Below are 23,417 nucleotides of genomic sequence, written 5' to 3' on the forward strand. Positions count from 1 at the left end.
CAAGTCGCGGATCGCAACCCTCAGTGCTGCCCCCGGTCGCAACGGGATCGCAAGCCTCGGTGTTGCTCCCGCGCCTCACTCAGCCAGCGAGCGGGAACCGGTCTGTATATGGGATCCGAACCCTCGGACGGGAGCGCTGCCGCGCTTCCCAAGCGGCGCACCATCCAGTGCGCCACCGGGCCGGCCTGGGCTGGGGCATTTTACAGTGTACTTCAAAAAGTTCATGGAAAGATTCGTGTTGTTTTTTAATTCTATTTTTCCACGAACTTTTTTTTCTTTTCCTGGCATCTGGCCAGTATGGGAATCCGAACCCTTGACCTTGGTATTATAACATCGTGCTCTAACCAACTGAGCTAACCAGCCATCCCATCCACGAACTTTCTGAAGTACCCTGCTACATATGCGACCTCATCTTGTGCAGTAATTCTGTAAGACCCTTACATTAGTCCCATACTACACACAGGAAAGCAAGACTCAGAACCTTTAAGTGCCTTATTCAAGAGTCACACAGCCAGGAAGTGGCAGAACTGGAGTTTTAACGGAGGCCAGGCAGGAGCCAGGATTCATACTGCCCAATTCCAGAAACCACTGGTTCCCATTGAGATACCCCTGCAACCTGGACTCTTTGCCCCTGTAGGGACAATTCATCCCATGGCCTGATGGCTTCAGTAAGGGAAATATTCCTTCTTATATTGAAGCCAAAAGCTGCCTCAGGAAGTAACTGCTCACATCCCAGGCAGGGTCCTCAGCCCAGAGCTGACAGACACCAAGACCTTAGATATCTCTGTCTGGGGCTAAAGACCCCCAGTTACTTTCAAAAGTTTTCCGTTGCTAATATCTCCCAGTCTGGGTCCTAGATACCTGTCCCTTTTCCTTTTCCACATCCCCATTTTGAGTTCATCTGCCTCTTGTCCTACCACTGTCTACACCAGGACTGGAACCACCCACTTCCATGCCTCTCTTCCAAACTGCTCAGGTGGGCTCCTCACTGTTCTCTAGAACCAGCCCAGAGTCCCCATATCATTCTTTCTGAATCACCTGACACCTCCTTTTCTGATGGAGTTTGGATGCATTGTCCCCTCCAAAACTCATGTGGAAATTTGATCTCCAATGTGGCAGTGTTGGAAACTGATTGAGTCATGGGGGTGGATCCCTCATGAATGGATTAATGCTCTCCCTGGGGGAGGAGGGATTAATGAGTGAGTTCTCGCTCTATTAGTTCCCATGAGAGCTCATTGCTTAAAAAGACCCTGGCACCTTCTGTCTCTCTCTCTTGCTTCCTCTTGCCATGTGATCTGCTTATACCCGCCAGCTGCCTGTCACTTTCCACCATGGGTAGAAGCAGCTTGAGGCCCATGCCAGATACAGCTGTCCCAGAATCGTAAGCCAAATAAACCTCTTTCCTTTATAAATTACCCAGTCTCAGGTATTCTGTTATAGCAGCACAAAATGGACTAAAACAGAAAACTGGTATCAGAAGTGGGGTGTTGCTATACAGATACCTGATAATGTGGATGTATCTTTGGAACTGGGTAATGGGCAAAGATTAGAGGAGTTTGGAGGACTTAGAAGAAGACAGAAAGATGAGGGAAAGTTTGGAATGTCTTAGAGACTTATTTGGTGGTGAGCAGAATGCTGATCGAAATGTGGACAGTAAAGGCCATGCGGATGATGAGGTCTCAGATAGAAATGAGGAACTTACCGGGAATTGGACAAAAGATCACTCTTGCTACACCATAGCAAGGAACTTGGTTGCATTGTGTCCATGCCTTTGGACTTTGTGGAAGGTGGGACTTAAGAGTTGTGAACCAGAGCATTTGGCCAAAGAAATTTCTGAGCAGCAAAGCATTAAGGAAGCTGCATGGTTGTTTTTAAGAGCCTACTCTGAGTTATGGCAGCAAAATCATGACGTAAAGCCAGAATTTAAAAGGGAATCAGAGCATAAAGATTTGGAAAATTTGCAGCACAGCCATGTGGTAGAAAAGCAGAGAGCATGCAATGGTGTGGCCCAGCGACCATTAGCTAAGAAGATTAGTACAAAGGAACGGGATTATCAAGATAAGGAGAAAACAACCCTGAAAGCATTGCAGAAGCCTCTGGGGCCAACTGTTCTATTTCAGGCCCAAAGGCCTAGGGAGACAGAATGGTCTTGCAGAACAGGCCCGAGGCACCCTCCATGGGCTCGCTGCCCAGGGCCACCTCGAGAAGCTGCTTCCAGCACCAGTACCCCAGCTGCTTTGGCTGCTCTAGCTGTGGCTAAATTGGCCTTAGGTGTGGCTGGACCCGCAGCTTTGGCAAATACAAGCCAGAAGTCTTGGCAGTGTCCATGTGGTGTTAGGTCTGCAGGCTTACAGAATGCCAGAGCTGGGAAGGCTTGGGAGCCTCCACCCAGATTTCAAAATATGTATGGAAAAGCCTGGGGGTCCAGGCAGAGACCTGCCGCAGGGGCAGAGCCACTGCAGAGGACATCTACTAGAGCAATGCAGAGCAGGAAAGTGGGGTCAGAGCCCCCACAGAGAGCCCCCACCAGGGAAATACCTAGTACAGCCAATGCAGCAGGGCTGCCACCAGGACCCCAGAACTCCAGGGCCGCTGGTAACATGCAACGCAGGCCTGGAAAAGCCACAGGCACCAGCATGGCCCACTGGGCTGCACCTGGCAGAGCTGTGGGAATGAGGTCTCCTGATGCTTTGGGGGCCCAGATGCCCAATTATGCCCAGGATGCAGGACTTTGGAGTCAAAGAACATTATTTTGGAGCTTTAAGACATAATGTCTGCCCTGCTGGGTTTTGGACTTGTTCGGGGCCTGTTTGTCCTTTCTTCTGGCCTATTCCTCCCTTTTGGAATGGGAATGTATACCCAGTGTCTGTTCCACCATTGTATCTTGGCAGTAGATAAACTTGGTTTTGTTTTTCAGGTTCACAGCTGGAAGGACTTTTGCCTCTGGTCTCAGATGAGACTTTGGACTTTGGACTTTTAAATTGGTGCTGGAGCAAGCTAAGACTTTGGGACTGTTGGGATAGAATGATTGCATTTTGTATGTGAGAGTGACATGAGTTTTGTGTGCCAGGGGTGGAATGATGGAGTTTGGATGTGATGTCCCCTCCAAAACTCATGTGGAAATTTGATCTCCAATGTGGCAGTGTTGGAAACTGATTGAGTCATGGGGGTGGATCCCTCATGAATGGATTAATGCTCTCCCTGGGGGAGGAGGGATTAATGAGTGAGTTCTCGCTCTATTAGTTCCCATGGAAGCTGATTGTTTAAAGGACCTTGGCACCTCCTCTCTCTCTCTTGCTTCCTCTCGCCATGTGATCTGCTTGTACCTGCTGGCTGCCTGCTACTTTCTGCCATGAGTAGAAGCAGCCTGAGGCCCATGCCAGATGCAGCTGTCCCAGAATCATAAGCCAAATAAACCTCTTTCCTTTATAAACTACCCAGTCTCAGGCATTTCTGTTATAGCAACACAAAACGAACTAAAACATTTTCCCTCTCCCACATGCACATCTAATTAACCCAACTCCTACCCATTTCTCTGGGAGCACATCCTCCACCCCATTCTGGGCCCAGCTGTTCACTCTGGTCATGCCCCACCCCAGGGTCTCTCCTCCTTTGCTCTATGCAATTCCAACAGTGATCTTTCAAAGTCACAGCTTTGCTTATGTAGGCCCTTCCTGCTTACCTCCCCTCCACCCCCCACCTGGCTTCACCTCCTGAGCAGAAGCAGGAAAACCCCCACCTTCTCCTCCTCCATCTCTCTGGCCTCAGTCTGCCTGTGCAGGCCCAGCTCCACTGCTCCCTGCAGCCCACCCTGCTCCAGGCACTTCACCCCCCAGCCATGTTTGTCAGTGCCTCTGTTAGACCAGCTCAAGTTGTTCCCCATGCCTGGAATGCTTTCCTTCCCTGTCTCTGCCTCTCACCTTTCTATCACCCATTAAGAAATTCTATTGCTGTGGTAACAATAGCTACACCTAGTGAGCAGCAGCTCCATGCCAGGTACAAGGCAAAGAGCTTTGTGCACATTATCTCAGGTGGCCTTCACCAAAACCATGCTCTACAGCTGAGGGAACAAGGTAGAGAAGTGGTCAATCTGCCTCAAATCACACAGGTGGTGGGGCTGGGCTTGGAAAGGTGGGCCTTGGAAAACTTGGCTGCTTCCCAGAGCCTGCAGTCAGACTGGGTTTCTCTGCCATGGTATGGTGTCCTGTGCTTAGCACTTTCCATAGGCTGCTGTCAACATCAGTGGTTTGACTCTGTGGCTGGGAGTTCCTCAGGAGCAGGAACCAAATGGGCCATCTCTGGATCCCCGGCAGCCTGCCCAGCACAGGCCTGGCATGGAGCAGGCTGAGCTGAGAGTAGGAGAACATCTGTTCCTCTCCCTCCTCCCTGGCCTGGAGTTCTTGTACCGCGCACCTTCCTCTCCTCTCCTCCCACAGTTCCTATTTGCCAAGGGCTACGCAAAGTGAGGGGCTGGCCCCCAGTGACTCCTTACTTGGAGTCAGGGAAGGAGAGTTTCCTGGTTCTTACGGCATCCATTGATTGGGAACCCAACAATGCCTTGAACCGTGGGGACTTGTTGCTGATACTGCCAGGGCCTGTGATCATTCTTGGCTCATGTCCATCCTGCACTGGTTAGTCTCCTTGAAGACAACCTCCCCTCTCACCTTCCAATCTACTTGATCTTGGTGTCTTTCTGTTCCTGCTGGGACAAGGGGCCTCTAGGTGACACCAGGATAGGAAAACCATATGTCCTGAATGTCTGGAACAGCCACGATTTGTTCCTAATGTTCCACTGCAATTATTAATAACATCCTCTTCTACTCTAAAAAGTGTCCTAGTAGGACAATTAAATTAGATGGTCACTCCACACCAGGGTCCACCGGCCCAGCTGTAATCCTGGTCTGTCATTAACATGCTGATGTCCCTGAGCAAACCATTTAACCTTTCCAGGACCTTATTTGCCCATCCAAAAATAGAGATGAGGCACTTTGGAGTGTCTCTGAGGTGCCCTAAGAGTCAGCCTTGGGTCAGTGGGGTAGGAACTGACCTCTCGCTGTGTGGGGAGTCGCGCAGGGAGTCTACGGAGTCATGGTAGGGAGGCATGGTGGCCCTGCGCCGCTCTTCCAGGCTGTAGGCTGCTGCCCGCCGTGCCCGGGCCTCCACACATGCTGGGCTGTTGCACTTGCTGGTGCCCACTGATGACAGCATGATGCCCGACTGGGAGTCGGAGGTCAGGCTCTCAGAACGTTCCAGGCTCCATGTGTGGCTCTCGTGTCTGGAAAGCCAGATGGGGGTGAGGCAAGGGGTCAGGAAGGGGCAGGGTGGCCCAGCATGTGTGGTCCCATGGCCGCCCCCTGGCTGGTCCTTCATTCTGCCTTGGGCTCCCTCAGCTCATTGCCCTTCTTCATTCCGGGCTAAGGTGGAGCACTGCAAATGCCCAGCTCCAATATTGGGACAGGGAGGCCTGGGATCCCGTGGATGGGTGAGCTCAGCGTGCAGAGGACCCTTCCTTTCCTCCCTGCACCCACCCTCCCACTTGCCTTGCCTTGGAGTTCCTGTCTGGGTCCTTCCACCCCCATGGTCCTTAGCCCCCTATCTCAGGAGCCCAGCCCCAGTGGCCAGTAGGTGGGGGCCCTGACTATTCCATGCTGCTCCTCAGGGAGAAAGGGGCCAGCTGTGTTATTTCCTAAGCTATGTGAGCCCTTGTGCTTGTGCACACAGGCCTTCCCAGTTCTGGAGAGAAAGCTGAGGTGGACTGTGACTCGTGTGGCCAACTTAGGAGAGGGTGTCACATAGCTCGGTGTTTGAGGAGGCACACATGCCAGATAAAGTACAGGAAGCTACACATTTTTATGGGACGTGGGGGTTGCACCTGTGGCTGGAGGTGGGTGTGGCTGTGGAGCAGTGGTGAGAAGGAGAACAGGAGTGGCTCCCAGAGAAGGTGGTCTCAGTTTCCCTCCGGATGACGTGGTCTGTAGCTGGCACGTTCTTCGAGATATACTGGAACATACAGTTGGTAGCAGTTACTGATGGGGGACCAAATGAGCCTCTCTCCTGAGGGGGACAGGGAAGTGATGAGTACTAAGCTGCAGGCTGTGTGTGTGTGTGGAGGGGGGGGTCCACTGGATGAGAAGTGACTTGATGTTGGGGCAGCAACAGCCCCAGCAGATCAACGCCCCCCCGCCCCTTCCTCACGGCAGTGGGCAAAGCCGGGCCAGCCATCCTGGCGAGGCAATGCCTAGCAGGCAGGGCTGGTCATGGGCTGGCTGGCTGCTGCCCTGGTCCATCCTTGCCGGGGGCATGAGAAGTTTGGCTTAGATAGGGACCCTGGAACACTACTCACGTCTGCCATCTGGATCTCCTCAGGGTCTAGCCGGGGGTGGCTTGGCCCATTGGCCAAGCTCCGGTTCTGGTGGGCTGGGCACATGTTCTGCCGGAGGTGGTTGTGCATCTGCTTCCGCTGTTTTCTGCACAGAGGAAGGGTAGGTGAGCCTGGCATGCCCTCCTCCCCCAATTAATGAATGAATGAACTTCCCTAACTGTCCCTCCAGGGCAACTACCCTTACCTCTGCCCTGGACTGCCGTGGCTACCCCCCTTCCCTGTGCTCGAGCATCCTCAGCCAGGACCCCTCTAATCTGCCCCTACACCAGCACCGCCACCCTGAACCCAGAAGCACCTGCTCGTTGTAGTGACAGGCTTTGGCTCTGCTGCGAGAGTAGAACTCACTGCTCTCTAGCTGCATAACCCTGGGCAAGTTACTTAAGCTGTCCGTGTTTCACTTCCCTCATCTGTAAAATGGGTGATCATTTACCCACTCCAAAGACTTGATGATTAAAAGTATATTTCAAGCACAGTGCTGGCTCCCTCCCTCATCCACTCATTTGGTATTTAGTGAGTTTTTACTATGTGCCAGACACTGTTTTAGAGCAGAGAAGACAGATATGGTCCCTGCCCTCATGGAGCCTGCAGGCCAGCAAGGGAGACAGATGATAAAAACAAAAACAAATAAGTGAACTAGATACTTTCAGTAAAATACTATGAAGAAAATAAAACAGGTCTCTATGTTTAGGGAGTCATGGCTTGTGGGACTAATTTACGTTGGCACATGTTAAATGCTCAATAAATTTGCTTTATAATAAGTCTAATCATGTCACTCCCCTGTTTAAAGCCCTTCACTGACCCTCAGTGTCCTGTTCCTCTCCCTAGCCCTATCTGCATCCTTGAAGAGCTTGTTTCTCATCCTCTACTGGGCTGGGCCCTCTCTGGCCTCTGGGCCTTTGCACATACTAGGTCATTCACCTGGAATACTTTCTCTGCCTCTTCACCTGCTGACTTCTCGGGCCCCAACTAAACGCTGCTTCCTCAGGAAAAGCCCTCCTGCCCTCCAGCCAAGATTAGGTGCCTCTTAAATGTGTGCCTTGACACCGGACTTGCTCAGAGCTCTGGCAATGTACCTGGGGCATGGTCTGGTGTCCAGCAGGCATTAAATGAATGTTTGTTAGAGAAATGAGTAAATACAGCGGGGATAAGAACGGGGGCTTGATTCTTCGCCAGTTCTTGGACTCAGTCTTCCCTCGAGCCCAGTCTCCTCCTCTGGGCTCCACGAGCCCCGGTTCCTTCCTTCCTCACCTCCAGCCTTCCGGGAGTCATGGACTCATCCAAGACAAGACCAGTAGGGCCTCAGTCCCCAAAATGGTGACTATGCCTAGACTCTTGCTCTCCAGATATGAACAAATGTGACAGACCTATCATTTTTTCTGCACTATGTCACTCTACAACCTTCATTGGCTCCCCATTGTCTGCAGTAGAAACCCAGACTCCCTAGCTTGGCATTCAAGGCCCTATGGTGCCATCTGGGTCCTTGCTATCTTTTTAGACTCATGCCCCCCTTTTTCCTGGACCCAGTTCTTTGCACCAACTAGTCTGGGCTGCTCCATGCTCCAGGAACATGGCCGGCCCTCATCTGTGTTTGTCTTTTAACTTGCGCTATTCTACTGAACTGCTCAACTTACCTGTCCACATATTCTTGCCCCGAGGTACTGCCTCTACCTTTCACCGCCACCTTCTCTGTGCTCTGGTCTCAACCACTCCCAGGGTGGGGTCGGGCGGTGCCTTTTGAGGTGTCTTTCCCTGGGAATGTAGCCTTCTTCTCTACGCTTCCCCTCAACTCTGCCCTGTGTCTGCCCATTAGACAGAGCCCTTGCTCCAGGAGCCTGTGGGTCAGCTGCATGCTCCTGCTCAGGCCCTCCCACCATCCTTTGCTATACATACTAGGATCATTCCCGTGAGGACTCAGAGAAGTTCATCAATTTGTTCAAGATCACATGGGAAAGGGCAGAGCTAGATTTAAACCTAGATTTGTCTTCTTGCAAAGCCTGTCCTCCTGCTTCTTGGCCCAACCCTCTGGCCCCATACCAGCTGCAGAGGCCCCTGAAGGGGCATCTGGGGCATAGGAGGGTGTGGGGGGTGGGCTGAGGCTGGGCACAGTAGAGGAGGAGAGCCTGTCTTCATAAGAACTGTCTTGGAGGCCCATCCCGTCTTGGCATGTCCCTGGCCTAAGTGCCTGACACTCACTTGGTCTTGCAGTAGGCTACCACGCAGACGATGCCCACGACCAGCAGAGCCACGCAGATGCCGGTGATAGTCAGGACCCTCTTCTGGTACAGCTCCTCAGCTTCTGCAGAGGCAGAGCAGACATGAGGGGCAGGGCAGGAGGCAGACCCCGTGGGGCCAGTGGGGCAGAGGCCCCCTGCTCCCACAGCCCCAGACCCCTCCAGCTCAGGCTCTGCCCAGCTGCTCTCCATCCCTTCCCTCCCCATCCAGTCCCTTCCCTCCTGCCCGCTCCTAGATTGCCTTCTGTTTCCCCGCTAGCTCCCACCCACCCATGGATCTGGTCACACGCAACTAGCTCTGAGTTCATCTCCCCAAACCCCATGCCTGCCCAGAGCATGTGAGTGGAAAATGCAGAGGGATGGGAGGGGTGGAGTGGCGGTGAAGCTCCCCAGGCCATAGAACAGGGTGGGGTGGTGGTGGGGGGCAAGCCAGCCTGGCCAGCAACCCTGCCCTGCTCCACTGTGGCCTGGCAGCTGTGAAGAACCTTGGTGGGCCAGGGAGGGTTGTTCTTCATGGCAGTGAACATGTAGACCCTGGGCTTCCCTAAGCAGTTGGAGAGTGGCTTGTTCTTGGCTGCTGACAGCCCCTCAGACCCAGAGGCTGGGCTTAGGAGGGAGGTGGGGACCGAGAGCAGGGACACAGCAGACCAAGCCCATGGAAAGGGTGTGGGGAGAAAGACCTCTCTTTATCCTTGCAGGCTGGTCAGGGTTGTGGCCCTGGCCCACATCAGGCCTCACTGTCTCTGCTTGTGAGAAACCCACCAGTGGCAGCACAGCTCCCTGGCATCTAGAACAGTCCCCACCCTTTCTGAGGAGCTGAGCTAGGCTGGGCCTCAGAGCCCTCAAAAAGGCCTGACTGCTCTCTACCCCTACCCTTCTACAATGGAGAAACCAGGAGGAAGAAAAGGAAAAAGGTGACAGCACCAGCCATAGGCAAGGCTATAGCCCAGAGACCTCTCCCTTGCCCACCTGCACTGCTGGCTGGCCCCTCCTCATTACCACCCCACCCCCAGCTCAGGGATAATTGGAGCCTGGATCCCAACACCTTGGTGGAGCCCTGGGAAAGATCCCTGACCTTCTGGGCTTGTGGCGTTTCCTATGGCAAAGCAAACTGGCAAACGCCCAGGGGTACAAACCCTCCAGACACACATACATTTATGACTATGTCTATCTGATCACAGACAGACCCCCCTCACAAAGATACTCTCACCCACATGCAAACCTGCACACACAACACGGCCCACACATGCATACACACAGAGTTAAGCACTCTAGTAAAGGTGCACATGCACACACTCATGCCTACTGACACATAATTGAGTGGAGTCTTAAACAACCAGATGGCTGCCCCAAATCCCCATTTCTCGGCTCTGGGGTCCACAGGACTGCCTCCAGTTCTCATCCCTGCACCCCCCCTCTATCCCCTCCAGTCAGACATCTGTCTCTGTCACTCCTGCTAGACCACTCTGGTCATGTCTCCAACAAGCTCCATGCTGTGGGTCATAGGGGCACTTGCTTCCCTCTCAGCTGACTCTCTCCTGCTGGGGCCCACTCCCCCGGTTTTTCCCAATGTTTGTCTCTCCTGGGGTTCCTCTACTCCACTGGCTGATCTTTCTCCATCTCAGTTGCTTCCTTCTCTTCTACTTGGGCTGGAAGCTAGAAGGGCCTAGGGCTCTCAGGCTTTCTTTTCTCCACCTGCCTTCTGTCTCTTAGTGATCTCATCCAGACTCAGACTTCAATGCCATCTATATGAAGGCTCTCAAATGTCTATCTGCTGGCCTGACTTCTCCCTGAGCTTCAGACTCATGTATCCACGGGCCATGGCCAGACAGAATCACTGATCCCCACCCTCTTTCCGAACCCGCTTTCTGCTCTTCCTGTTGCAGCAGTGCAGCACCACCCTTCCTGTTGCTCAGGCCCTGAACCCTGGGATCATTCTCGATTACCTCCTTTCTCCCTCCTGTCCTGGTACCTGTCTATCCACAAGTCCTCTAAGCTCTACCTTGCAAGTGGATCCTGGATCTGACCACATTTTAATATTTCCACTGTTTCCAAGTTAGTCCAGGACGATGCCACCTCTCCTCTGATGGATCTTTCTGCTTCCATGCCTCCCCACCCCGCCCCCAGCCCCAGGCTATTGCCCACCTGACGCTACATTTATTTACAGCCATAAAGCAGATCATTTTACTCCACTGCTTAGAAACACACAATGGCTTCCCAAAGCCTTACCATGGCCTATGAGGCCCCAGGTTACCTGGTCCCAGCCTTCCTTTTGGATCTCATCTACAGTCCTCTCTCCCATGTCCGCTACGCTCCAGAGTCGCTGGCAGTCTTTCCATCCACTGAACAAGGCAAGCCCACTCCAGCCACATGATCCCTATACTTGCTGTGCACCCTGCCTTGATTGCTCCCCCCGTTGTTTGTGGGGCTGGCTACTTTGCATCAGGTTTTAGCCCAGATGCCACTTCATCAGACAAGCCTTCCCTGACTACTTAGCTATGTAGCTCCCCACTCCAGCCAGACACTTCCTACTACCTCATTTTATTTTCTCCTGAGCACTTATCACCACCTGATGTCCTTCTTTTTCATTGTCTGTCTCACCTGTGAATGTGTGTGTCCACTAACTTCTGATGTCAGGAGACACTGAGTGTGTTGGTGAGTGAGTGAACATATGGACCACCCTTCCAGACACAGAAACATTCACATTCACGGTTCCAAGTGTACGACACTCAGCCCTTCACACAGAGACACAGTATTCCATCCCCTTCCACGCACTTGCATCCTACCCTGAGAGACCTAACAAGGTGCATGTTTTCACCACCCCCGCACATCCTTGCAGATTCACCCCGCACCCTGCCACAACTACAGACCCCACACAGACTCAACCCCTCACCCCCCATTATAGTCAGCAGGTACAGACAGACACACTCTTACACACAGACTTCAAGCTCCGTCTTCTACTGAGAACAGCTGATAGGGGCTAGGTGGTGGGGGAACTACGGCCTCCCCAAACCTGCCACGAGAACAGCCTTCACATAACTGCAGGCCCCACACCACGTCTGAAGTCCGTCCCCACTGAAGTCTTGACCCCTCTGAGCCCCTGCATCTCTCCTGCTGTAATAAGTCCAGACACCTGAGGCTGGGGTGGAGGCTCCTGGCACAAAGCTGGAGAGCTGGAAACACTGACTCCTCAAGGTCCCTTCCAGGTCAAGGGAACTTCCAGGAGCCAGAAGGCAGCAGCAGCAGGTGGCAGGGGGCCACATAAGTTTCTGAGCTAGGGGGCAAGGAGGAGGCCCAAGAGGCCAGCCCAACCCAGACCCATGGTGGTCTTGCCCATAGACGTACATGTGTGCCATTATGGGGACAGATCATGGAGGGAGTGACAGCCTCAAGCAGATGGCAAAGCCTGGCTGACAGACAGAGGCAGAGACAAATGGGAGTTAGCGACTACTGACCCGGTGCAGAATGAAAAGCAATGGGCATGGAAATGGGAAAAGGAAAGAGAATTAAAGTCAGATGGAAAGGGATGTCTCTCTGTACAACTCTCCAAACCAGCCTTCTGTGGTTTCTGGACACTGGCCCTTTGAGGGGCCACGTTCACGGGGGGCCTGTCTCTTTTCTGGCCACCCGCTGGGCTGCATACAGCTCCGAAGGGGCCCCTCCCCTCTGAGGTCCCCCAGCAGTAGATCTCCCCTATGCAAGGGGGTGCTTCTGTACACTGGGAGTCCAGTCTGAACTCCAGGTACCGTGTTCACGAGCTTCTTTTGTCTACCCCAAATCAACATAGTTTATGATAGGACAGGAGAGATTCTTGGAATTGTCCCTTTTCCATTTTTTGGAAAGGAGACCAAACATTCAGCATGCATGGTGTCAGACAGAGGCTGTGGAGAGGGCTGTGTGGGTGATGCTGAGTGATACACAAGAGGTTCCGTACCCTTTAATTCAAATCCAAGGTGCTCTGGCAGTGCAGGAGATAGGAGGGTTGGAGGGGGGGAGGGGTGGAGAGAGATACAGATAGAGAGAGATGGGGAGGAGAGAGAGAGAGAGAGAGAGAGAAACGTTGGTCAGGACTCTTCAGACACCGGGCAGCCAGCCTGTGAGGTGAAAGCAGGTTAGTAGTGTCCCCTCCCGGCTCCTGAGCTCCTTCCCTGACACCTAGTCCCCAAGAGCCCCAGATGGGTACAGAGAGGAAATGTTAGACTCAGCAGGCAGGGCAGGTTCTTTAGAGATGAGCTGTGAGGTTAGTACCTGGTGGGGAGGCAGAGGTGCAAGGATCAGTTTGCAAATGTCCCCTGGGAGGTAAGGGTGAGTGGGGTGGGGGTCCAAGGAGCCCCCCTTCTCCTCCTCTCACTTCCAGTGCCAGGCCTTCAGCACTCTCAAGCCCTCCTGGGGACAGCTTGCCCAGCTCCTAGCTGACTCATGGTGGCCCTTCTTTCTCTTCAGAATGAGGGTGGAGGTCCCTGGACTGGCCCCATATATCCCTGCCCTGCCCCACAGGCCTAGCTGGTCTGCCCATCTGCCCAGCTCCTAGCTGACTCATGGTGGCCCTTCTTTCTCTTCAGAATGAGGGTGGAGGTCCCCGGACTGGCCCCATATATCCCTGCCCTGCCCCACAGGCCTAGCTGGTCTGCCCATCTACCAGGAGCATGGTGTGGAGCCTCAGAGTCTTTGGGGGAGCAGGGGTGGGGAGAGATGGGGGCTCCAAGCAGAAGGTCACCTCTCCACTTGACACCCTCAACACTCTAGAAGCCTGCAGGGGCTGGGCCATGGTGCTGGGCCGATTTCTCTACTTAGAAGAGCAAACTGCAACTCAGAGAAAGGCAAGTGGGTTCACCTGTGGGACGTCCGAGCACCTCCACTGGTGGACAAATCACAGTCTTGGAAGTAAGATCACATTATGAATGTATGATTTCAGGGCCCTGCGAGGGAGACACCCATGCCACTGAGGGGTTAGATAAAGGGGTCCTGGTCCAAGGGTCACTCTGCCACTGACCTACTGTGTGACCCTCAGTGATACCCAACATGTCTAGGTCTCAGTCTCTTTTCTGTTAAATGGGGATCAAACTGGTCAGGGATCCTGGGAGGATGGCAAACCTGGCTGTGCTTCAGAATCATCCAGACCAATGGAATCAGCTCTGGATAAGAGCCCAGAAATCTCAACAGTGTTTTTAAAAAGCTCACCTACCATTCTATGGTAGCAGCCAGCACCTGTCTGCAGGCCTGGAGTCTCAGTTCTATCCCTGATTTGCTATGGGGATGTGGGAAAGCAGTCTCTGTTAAAGCGCCTTGCACAGTTTGAGGAAAGTGTGAGCAGGCCCGGACAGCAAGAGGCTCAGCACAGTGTGAGGGCCCCGCTCCTGCCAGCCAGGGTTTGCTCACTCTCTAGCCTCCCCACATGTGCAGTCAGCTCGGCTAGGACCAGGGAGGGCATGACATTGTGTCTGATGTTCTCATCTGCTGAGGAAGAAGGAGAGCACGGGACAATCAGCAGGAAGTCCTATGTACTTTCCATCCCTGCCTCCCTCTTCTGCTTCCTGATAGGGATTCCAGAAGGTTCTGCATTTGGAAAAGGCAGCAGAGCAGGTGGCTCTGAGCCAGGGGCCAAGATGGCTGTGACTGAAAAAGACTTGAAGAAGACCCTGGGGCTTTGACCCCCAAGTTCCATAAAGAGACTACACCACTGAAGCATTAATCCCAGCCCTTCCAAACATGGGCCCTTCTGTGCACTCCTGTGCAACCCGAATTGGGGAGTGATCTAGAACTTTTGGTGTCTTTGTGGTCTTACTCTGATTGCATGGAGGTAGGAGAATATTGCCAAAAGTACAATCTGTCCATTCCTTTCTGGGGCTGGCTAGCTGAACTTAGTAGCCAGTACAAACCTGACAAACTCAAAGGGTCCTGGGGCAACTGAGTAGTCCTTTGGCCCAGACCTCCAAGGGAGGTCACACTATTTGGATATCCAAACATGCTCCCCTGATAGAGAACAGCCCAGCCTGACTACAGCACTTGGGACACTGAGAGGACTGGGATCACAGAGCTGGTCTGGGCCACAACTTTGGACAAGGTATGTTAGATGAGGTAGCTGGGGCCCAGTGGTGCTAGACACTTTTTCAAGGTCACACAGCAAATTAGGAGGTAGCAAGGAGACTGGGGGCTGGGTCTCTGGTCCCTTGTGGCTAACCCATGGCTATTCTTGCCCATTGAATCCCTGGGCAGGGCTGACTGGATATTCTTGAGGACAATGACCATCTGGAGAAGCAAGCAGGGCTCCCAAAGTCCTTTAAGAGTTTTCTTCTGTGTCGCTCCTCTGAGAACCAAATAGTAGCATAAGCAGTAGCTTCTAGGGCTCCTGACTGGCCTCCTCTTTGAGTCAAAGGCCAGTATTCTGTAGGGTGGACCAGAGGTGGCTGGCATGATTGGGAGGTCATTGACGGCTGGGCCCGTCACTAGGTTGGCTTCTCACTGGGAAGCATGGGATGGATTCTGAGGAGCCTCTGCTACGTCTGCCCCAGCAATGAAAATAGTCGCTCACTCACCATGCTCACTGGCTACCAGTCCAGCCAAGGATGGGGTGGCACCACTGAGTCACAGGAGGATCTACTGGCCGGAAATTTGCATATTGACCAATAACCATGGCAACCTGAGGCTGAACTCCCAGCAGGGCAAGGCTTACCAGACAACATGCAAATTCCTCATCCTGGATATGTCTCATGACACAGTCATAGGGTGCCTGGACAAGGAGGCAGTGATGTGTGTGCAGACATGAGCATGTGCTTCAGTGTTTGCATGTATGCAGGTGTGAGCATGTGCTTGTGTGTTTGCTGGTGTCTGCAGGTGTATGAGCACATGCTCATGTGTTTGTCCCTGTCTGAGCATGTGCTCACATGTTTGCATGTGCATGCAGGTGTGTGAGCATGTGCTCATGTGTTTGTGTGTGTGCATGTAGGTATGTATGCTCTGTTACATGGGCGAAGGCAGATGGACAAGCTTTGACTCTTGTAGAGTAGAGGGGCTGTCAGTGGAAGAAGGAAAAGCTTCAAAGCACTATTGTGGCCACAGGCTCTGTTTCCTTGGTCTCTGAAAAAGTTAACTTGGTTTAGACGTTGACTGGGCAGGGTGTGAAGGTCATTCACTTTGCTCAGGATGTGCTGGAAGTCAGCCTCCACACCAGTTGTAGCTGGGAGGGGTCCTAAACTGCACTCAGGCTCTCTGTTCAGCCCTTCATATGCATCACTTCATTTCATCCTCACAGCAACCCTACAGGTGTAAGTGTGCTCATCCCCATTTTGCAGACGGAGAACACAATTGGAGAGGTTAAACGAGGCCCCAGACCCCGTAAGCTCAGCAGCTGGCATTTTTATTCGGGTCCATTTGAATCTGAAGCCTGAACACTTAGGCTAGCACTTCACACTACCTTTTCAGGAATTATCTGCTAGAGCAGGGCATGAAGTGCTCTCTGGGAAAGTGCTTGAAGAACACAAATCCTTTACTGAAAGGTAACAGTAATGATATGGATGATGCTAGGCAGGAAGGCCTGGGTTGCATTTGCAGACTCTTTTCTGGGCTCCTGGGGCCCTCCTGTCCCTCCCAGCAGATCTGAGCTGCAAGCTGAAGCAGCCCAGTTGGCAGAGAGGCCTTGGACAGTGGCGTGAGTTCCAGAGGCTCTGCTGCTCTGATTCAGGACGGGCCGGGACTCCCCACCTACACAGTCCCATAAGCCAGAGTGAAAAGGAACATGACCCCCACTGCCTCTCTCACCTGGCCCATGGCTCTGCCTGGCTGCTCTGCCCCTCCTGAGGCCCCTCCTGCCCTACAGTCTTTCACACAGGGCTGGACCTAACTCTGAAATTCTTCCAGAGCCTGGGTTCTACAGGATTCTGTTGGGCCACATGTCCTGCCTACAGACTCTGCCCTTATCCCTAGGATCTTCCTCACTGGTCTCCATTGCACTCTATTAACACAGGCGGCCATCTGGGCCGACCAGCCCCACCCCCCTGGGTCCTCTATGCTGCTACTGGGTTGGGGTGGGAAGTAAATTTCTGGGCTTTTGTGCTTTGGTGTAAAGAGGACTGGGAAGGGTCGTTTCTCCACCCTGAGAGCCAAACCCCCAAACCCATTTCTCCAAGGGCAAACTAGATAGTCCCCTGGGCCCCACCTTCAGCACCTTCCGGAGTTCTACCTCTGAACATCCAGGTACCTTCTGGACACTCGTTCCTAACTCCTCATGGGAGGAGCTGTCTTCCCTGGAGAAGAGGAGGTGGGGGGGTCTGCAGGGCAGGGGCCTAGTCTGCTTTGCAGAACGGGATGGGCGACAGGAGACCGGCCTTGAAGGCCAACGGGCCACTGGGTGGCAAACGGAGTCTGTGGTTGGCCAGTGGCTCTTTGCTCTGCTCCACCTCCACCTGGTGGTGCTTGAAGGAACTGCTCTCGGGCCCCAAATAAAACACTCCACAATTATGACTGCATCTTTGGGCTGCAGTGCTCACTTTTTTCTTTCTTTCTTTTTGCGTTTTGGCAAACAGTGTAAGCCAGAAAGCTCCAACCTTAGAAGTAGCAGAAAAGAAGGAAATTAAATCCTGGATGGGGATTCAGACCAGGGAGGTCCTGAGAGTCACCAATTACCCCTTGATTCCTCATTGCCTCAGTCTTTCAGCATCTGCAGCAACCCCCTGCCCCTACCCCATCATGTAGCCACATGAATGTGTCTAGCATCCATGGAAACCACTGCCCTGGCTCTTGCTCTCCCTCAATCCTCCTGCCTTCCTGCCCCTGTTTCCAAACCCCCAAACAAACAAATGTACTCTGGCCAGACTGGAAGGCAGGCTTTGTGAGAACTTTTTTGTTCTCAAACACACCAGCACACATATGCACGCACTCATTGTCCGGCCCCCCTCAGCAGCTTGACACACTCTAATAGCCTTCAAAGGCAGGTGAGGCTCTGCAAATGGTTCTTCCCATTCCGGCCAGGCTGCCTGACCTCAGAAGTGGGGAAGAGGCCTGGAGGTGGCCAGAGAATTCAGCATTACTGTGCCTAGGCAGTACAGCCAACGTATGGAAGTGGGGTGCCAGGGGGTGCATTGGTCTCCTCTTCACAGGCTTCTGGTGAGCACTGAGGATGGAGAAGAGCCCAGGACACCCCCGCTTACACCTCTAGTCTTGCTAAGCAAGGGCCCATCCCTCCCGCAGGGGGAGACTGTCAGTCACCAGGGAAGAGAAGAAATAGAAGAAAGAGACATACTGGAGAAGTTGACCATTGCGAACTGCTGACACCTGTCCCCGGTGTATCCCACAGGACACCTACCAAAAGAAAGAAAACCAGAAAGAGAGAGCCAGGATAGCAAGACACAGGCATCGCAACACCCCAGCACAGGCTCCTGCCAATGCCAGCTTGGTTCCTTGCCACCGATACCATTTGTACTGGCCCTGCCACTCTGCCCCTTACCTGCAGCCCTGAACTTTACACCCAAAGATTAAGCCAAAAATGAAAAACAAAGCAAAACAAAACAAAACAAAAGAACTAACAAACCAAAATACAAAAAAGAAAAGAGGAACAAAACAAAACAGCCAAAGATCAAAACAACCAACACCCCTGGCCCTACGCCCTACATTGGGGGAGCTGCACCCGGAAGCTTTCTAAGGAGCAGGGACTTGTGTTTGTATCTTCAAACATACTTTGCTTAGGATCTGGCATGTACAATCGCAAAGGCAGTTTCTCCAAACATCTCTGTCCGAAGAATCCGTTTGGACATCTGGAGAAGGAAAAGGGGAAAAATCACAGAACAAACTGGCATCATCCGCGAGGCTAAGGTTAGAAATCAAAGTGCACAGTGATGAATGAGAAAAACCAAGTCAGGCACTTGGGGGTCACACTTGTAGCTGAAGGGGCTGGAGTCGGGGCTGGGTGGAGGGCTCTGAAATCTCCTTAGAAGTCTCTCTAATAGATGTGGCTCCATGGTGGTGGGGAAGGTGGGGTGGGGCAGGGAGGAGGATGATTCAGGGAAGCGGGGAGGGGGAAGATGGGAAGTTATTGACTAATTGTCCTACTGGTCATTGAGACTTTCCTTTTTACCTGCCTGGTGCCCACGAAGCCAGAGCCATAGCCCTGGTGCCAGGCAGTCAGCTGGCAGGGTGCTGGGAGCCACTCCTTCCAGCCCTACTGAAGGATTCTCTCCTGCACCCTGGGCAGGGTTTTTCATCCATGAAACAGCCCCCAGAAAGCTCAAGAGTGAACTCTGGAATGCTGTTCCCAGACTGTGTGTTCATGACAGAGGTGAATTGGGAGATGTTTTATCTGTTCTCTCAATGAGGGTTCTGTGGCCAAATAAGTGGGAAATCCATTCCTAGGGCTCCTCGTGGGCTTGTAATGTATGTTAGCGCATGAAAGGCTGTGAAAAGTCGTATAGGAGGAAACAGCTGAAACTTCCAGTATGTCCCAAATTTACTTGGCCACAGAACTCTTGTGGAACCCAGTTTGGGAAAGGCTGCCCTGGAACAATATACATGGGAAAAGCCCAGTAGGGAAAAGGGAAGCTGGAGAGGAGCCAGAATTACCAGCATCCGGAAGCCAGCCTTCCTGATGCCAGGTGCAGGGTAGCTGGCCTCAGGGGGCAAGAACCACAATGGCGGGTGCACCAAGCTCACTGGGGGACCCTGGAAGCCTGTTTCTCATTGGGGACCTCCTGACAGCCAGCCTGGGAACCCTGCCCTTTTCCTACACTCTGCTCCTCCATCACTGCCTGGCTCTGCCCTGGATCTCACTCTCCCATCTTGCCTTCCCTACAGCTTTAAAGCAGCACCCACTCCCAGCTTCCTGACTTGTCCTTACCCTTAAGGCACACTTCCTTCTGCTCTCTGGCTGCTACCTCCCCTCCCCCCATCAAGGGAGTCTCACTGCTGCAGATTTCTGGGAGACATGCCCAGCCATGTACTCTCTTCTGAACCCCAGCAAGGCCAGATACCTAAGGAGAAACTTACGGACAGGGCTAGACTGACCCCTTCCCCACATCTCCCTACTTAGAGATGGGTCTATGCTGCCTCTGCTTCTTCTTCCTTAGGAAATTAGGTAAGTCCATCACCACTGTCCCCCTCAGGAATAGACTGCTGTTCAACATTAATCAATATCAACTTCCTTAAGAGGTAAGTGTACTGTACCTCTTAGGGTTCTAGTATATTCCAACCATCAGTAAGCCCCTTGGATTTATAGTGGGTGGTGGCCATTGCTGTGATAGGTGCCCTGTGGCCTCGAATCTAGAGGAGTGGGGAATGGGAGTGGTGGGTGGACACAGGGTTGGTGTTTCTCTGGGTTCCATGGCCTCTCCCTCAGGGGAGGCAGGAGCAGTTCCTTGCCGTGGTGGGAGTGTGCGTGCAGGAGTGCCTGGCCGGGGGGTGGTGGAGGGCTGGGAAGTCTATGGGGGAGGGGGCGTGCAGCTTCGATGCATGCTCATCCTGTTGGACAGGGTGGCTTGGAGGAGGAGGCCACCAGCGGCCCCTGTCAATACATCCTTCTCTGATCCCTGGCCCTCGGCCCTCATCATCCCAGCCCAGGAAAATGGAGGTAGTGGCTGAGGCTTCCCAACCAACTCCAGCCAGGCTCAGCTCTTCTTCCTCAGCTCTTGAAAACTGATGTCCACTTGAGATGGGGACTAGAGGGGGAGAAGTGATGTTTCAAACAGAAGCACCTTTGGGGGTGGAGGAGAAAACCCTAGGAAAATGCCACAATAACTCTTGGAATCCACAAAGGAACAAGAAAGAGATAGATTTGACTGTGTCCAGTGTCTGAGATTATCCCGGCTCTTGGAGGCAGGGAAACCTGTGTATATATGTGTATGAATGTGTGTGTGTGTGTGTGTGTGTGTGTGTGTGTAAAAGAGATAGAATGGGGGTGGGCAGGGGCAGGAGGGGACAAAGAAGAAATTTATTCCCACTGCTAACAAGCAGGGCTGCTGTCCCATGACTCTTGGGGACCAATGATAACTAAATACATCCCTGTGTCCCCGATCCCACACCCAGCATGGACTACCTTGCCTGCATCCTCATATCTTTCATGGCTACTGAGTTGCACAACTCCTGGTGGCACCACTGACAGTCTACAACATGAACATGCCCCCTGGAGTTATGCAACATTATGGTCCTAATTTTCCTGCCTTGAGAAAGTGCCTCCCCACTGGCTGAACAAAAGAAAAGGCACTGGGGGATGGGCTTAGTGCAGCTTGGGGAGGACTGAGAGCCAGTGCTGTTCTCTGGGGCATTAACTCTTTCAGAGGCTCCTGGAGACTCCTATTTCTCTCCTTCGTCCTGTTTGCTGAGGATGAGCCATATCCAGGAGGCTGGGGCTTCCCTAGGGAAAGCTCTGGGGGGTGAGCTAGGCCTACAGCCACTCTATCCTGCACCCATGACCAGGGGAACAGGATACAGGGTACATTAACCTATCAACCAGGATGGGAGTCTGAACTCAGTGTGGGTGCCTGGCTGGTGGTTGGTGGTTCCCACTCAGTAGGGATTGACCCTTTGAATTTCAGGGGCACAGAGGATAGATTAGAAGGAGCAGCAGGTAACAGCCTTCCCAGCTCTGCTCTCCAAGTCATCAGCTGTGACTCTGGGAAGGTCTGTTCCCAGGGCTGGAGAAGAGCAGGATGAAAGAGGGGCAGAGAGGAGAGCCCATGGGCTGCATCTGGGGTGGCAGAGAGGTTGGAACCTCTGCCTTCCCCTTTCCCACCCCACCTCCTGGGCCTCAGTTTCTCCTTTTGGGAGCCTGGGGATAATGCCATGTGTGCTGCCCTTACCCAGGGGAGGGGGAGGATGAAGAATGAGGTTGTGCCCTGGGCACTGGAGGAAGTGAGAGTCTCTGAGATCATGAGAGGTGGGGTGGAGATGTGGTGAGGATGAGCAGGCAGATGGGTGTGGGATGGGGATCGCCTGACATGGGAGGTAGGGGCAGAAGAAGGGACGGGAGGATGAGCTGATGGGAAGGGAAGGCATGCCACTGGTATGTGCACAGGGCTGGAAAGAGTCTTGTTCTGTCATCATCCCCTAAACCAGTCCCCAAGAGTCACGCACCAACCGTGCTCTACAAACACACGGAGAGAAGAGGAGAAAGCAGCAAGAGGACGTGCAGAGGCCCCTGTCTGGCCCAGACAGGTGACCGTCACCTTGATTTGGACCCCCATTTTCAAATCCACCTAAGTTTTCTTTTTTTTAAAAAAATTCAGTATCAGTGACACTGTTTCTTTTGGCACTAAATTCCAGAAAAACAGGAGGGATAGAGTGTGCCTGCTTTCCAACACTCCCTGCAGGGCTCTGAACCAATACACAACAACAAGTGTAAGAAAACCAGGAAGGAAAACTGATTTTTATAGAAACTGGAATGAAACTGACCAGTGTAGTTTCATTATCCAAGCTAAGCGGAAATGCAAAAAAATCAAAATAAAAAGTAAACAAACAGCACAAATGGTAAGACGTGAGTTCCATTTCCTAAAGTTCTTCTCTTTTTATTCCATTCAGGTGTCATCAGGAACCCCAAGAGGCCTGCCCCCCTTCCCTCCCAGTTCGCCCGCCCCCAGAATGGCCTCTGGGCTCTGCCCGGCCCCCCTCCCCTCTGCCCTTCTCCAGCACAGCTCTGAGGACTATCCTGACTGCCGTCCCCACCAGGGATGTCCCTCTCCCTTGAGGTCTGACAGAGGGAGTCAGGGAAGTTGGTTCCAGGGGGCCTGGCCGGGGCTGACCCGGAGGCGCTGAGTTGGGGGGTGGTGGCTCTGGGTAACAAGCTCAAGTTCTAAGCAGTGAAGCCCAGTTGCCCTGGTGGGGAGGGGAAAACAGGGCACCATCTTCATGATGGCCCAGGCTCCTGCCCTGCGCTCCTCTCAGATTTAGCCCTGTAGGACTGAGGGGTCCTAGGAGTGCAGCCTTTCTGGCAGGGCCCCTGGGAGCCAATATGGCTCAGCTGTCCCTTTCCCACTCTAAACACTAGCACTGGAGCCCCTGGCCCCCATGGTTCTTCTCAGCCCTGGCACCTGTCCTTGGGGGCCAAAACCTTCCCTGCCTGGAGCCAGGGCTGATTTCAGTGACAATGCCGAGTCCCTTCAAGGTTCAGGGGTCCAAGGGGCTAGGAGAGGCCTGACGTGTGTATGCGTCAGGGGGCAAGGAAAGGGGCAGGTAGGGCTGGGCCGTCCCTGTGAGGTATTCCAGGACCCTTATGAGTTTCTAGCAGATCTAGCCCAAAGAGCTCAGAGCGCTTTCAAGGCTAGAATGTTCTTCAGGGTCTGTAACACCCATGTGGCAGCCTCTTAGAGGCAGGAGGAGGGCAAGGATGAGGGGTTGAGCCCGAGCTGAGAACTACGCTGGAGGACGTGTTGTGCTGTTGGGATTGTTCCTTGAGATTTGGGATGGGGGGAGAGTGGGAAGGGGATGGCAGCGGGTGGGGGGTGGGGCTGGGGCAGGAGCCACAGTCCTGCCTGGCGGTGCAGGCCAAGCCCCCTCAGCACCGAGGGGGAGTGTGGAGGGAGCGCGGCCCCTCCTCACCACGTTGTTAGGTGCAGGGGTCTTTCAAAGGCCTGGCCTCCTCACCAGGCTCACGTTCCTGGGAAAGGCTGTGGCCAGGGAGGAGGATGCAGATCTAAGCGGGAGGCCAGAGCAGGAGAGTGAGAAGTGCTGAATCTGACCTTGTCTGTGCGGAGGGCAAACGTCTCTCTCTGAATCGCCATCAATACTCTGGTGGCCTGTGCCCAGATGCCATGGGAATGGGGCAGCTTTGGCACCTTCCTGGGGCTCTAGACTTGGGATGGTTGAGACGCTGAAGTTGTTAACTA

General features: G+C 53.3%; 1 protein-coding gene across 1 annotated transcript in view; it reads right to left on the reverse strand.

The window, feature by feature from the left end:
- NRG2 (neuregulin 2) overlaps window positions 1-23,417 on the reverse strand; it is a gene marked incomplete at its 5' end in the record, with an annotated part of 43,009 nt that overhangs the window by 2,532 nt on the left and 17,060 nt on the right. The window contains 6 exons of the mRNA XM_008568634.1: window positions 5,048-5,275; window positions 5,873-6,000; window positions 6,344-6,467; window positions 8,576-8,678; window positions 12,548-12,571; window positions 17,852-17,910. Of these exons, the coding sequence (XP_008566856.1) occupies window positions 5,048-5,275; window positions 5,873-6,000; window positions 6,344-6,467; window positions 8,576-8,678; window positions 12,548-12,571; window positions 17,852-17,910 (666 nt within the window). The remainder of the gene's footprint in view (window positions 1-5,047; window positions 5,276-5,872; window positions 6,001-6,343; window positions 6,468-8,575; window positions 8,679-12,547; window positions 12,572-17,851; window positions 17,911-23,417) is intronic.

The sequence above is a fragment of the Galeopterus variegatus genome, unplaced genomic scaffold (genome assembly GCF_000696425.1).
Source record: "Galeopterus variegatus unplaced genomic scaffold, G_variegatus-3.0.2 Scaffold426, whole genome shotgun sequence".
In the NCBI taxonomy this organism is placed as follows: Eukaryota; Metazoa; Chordata; class Mammalia; order Dermoptera; family Cynocephalidae; genus Galeopterus; species Galeopterus variegatus.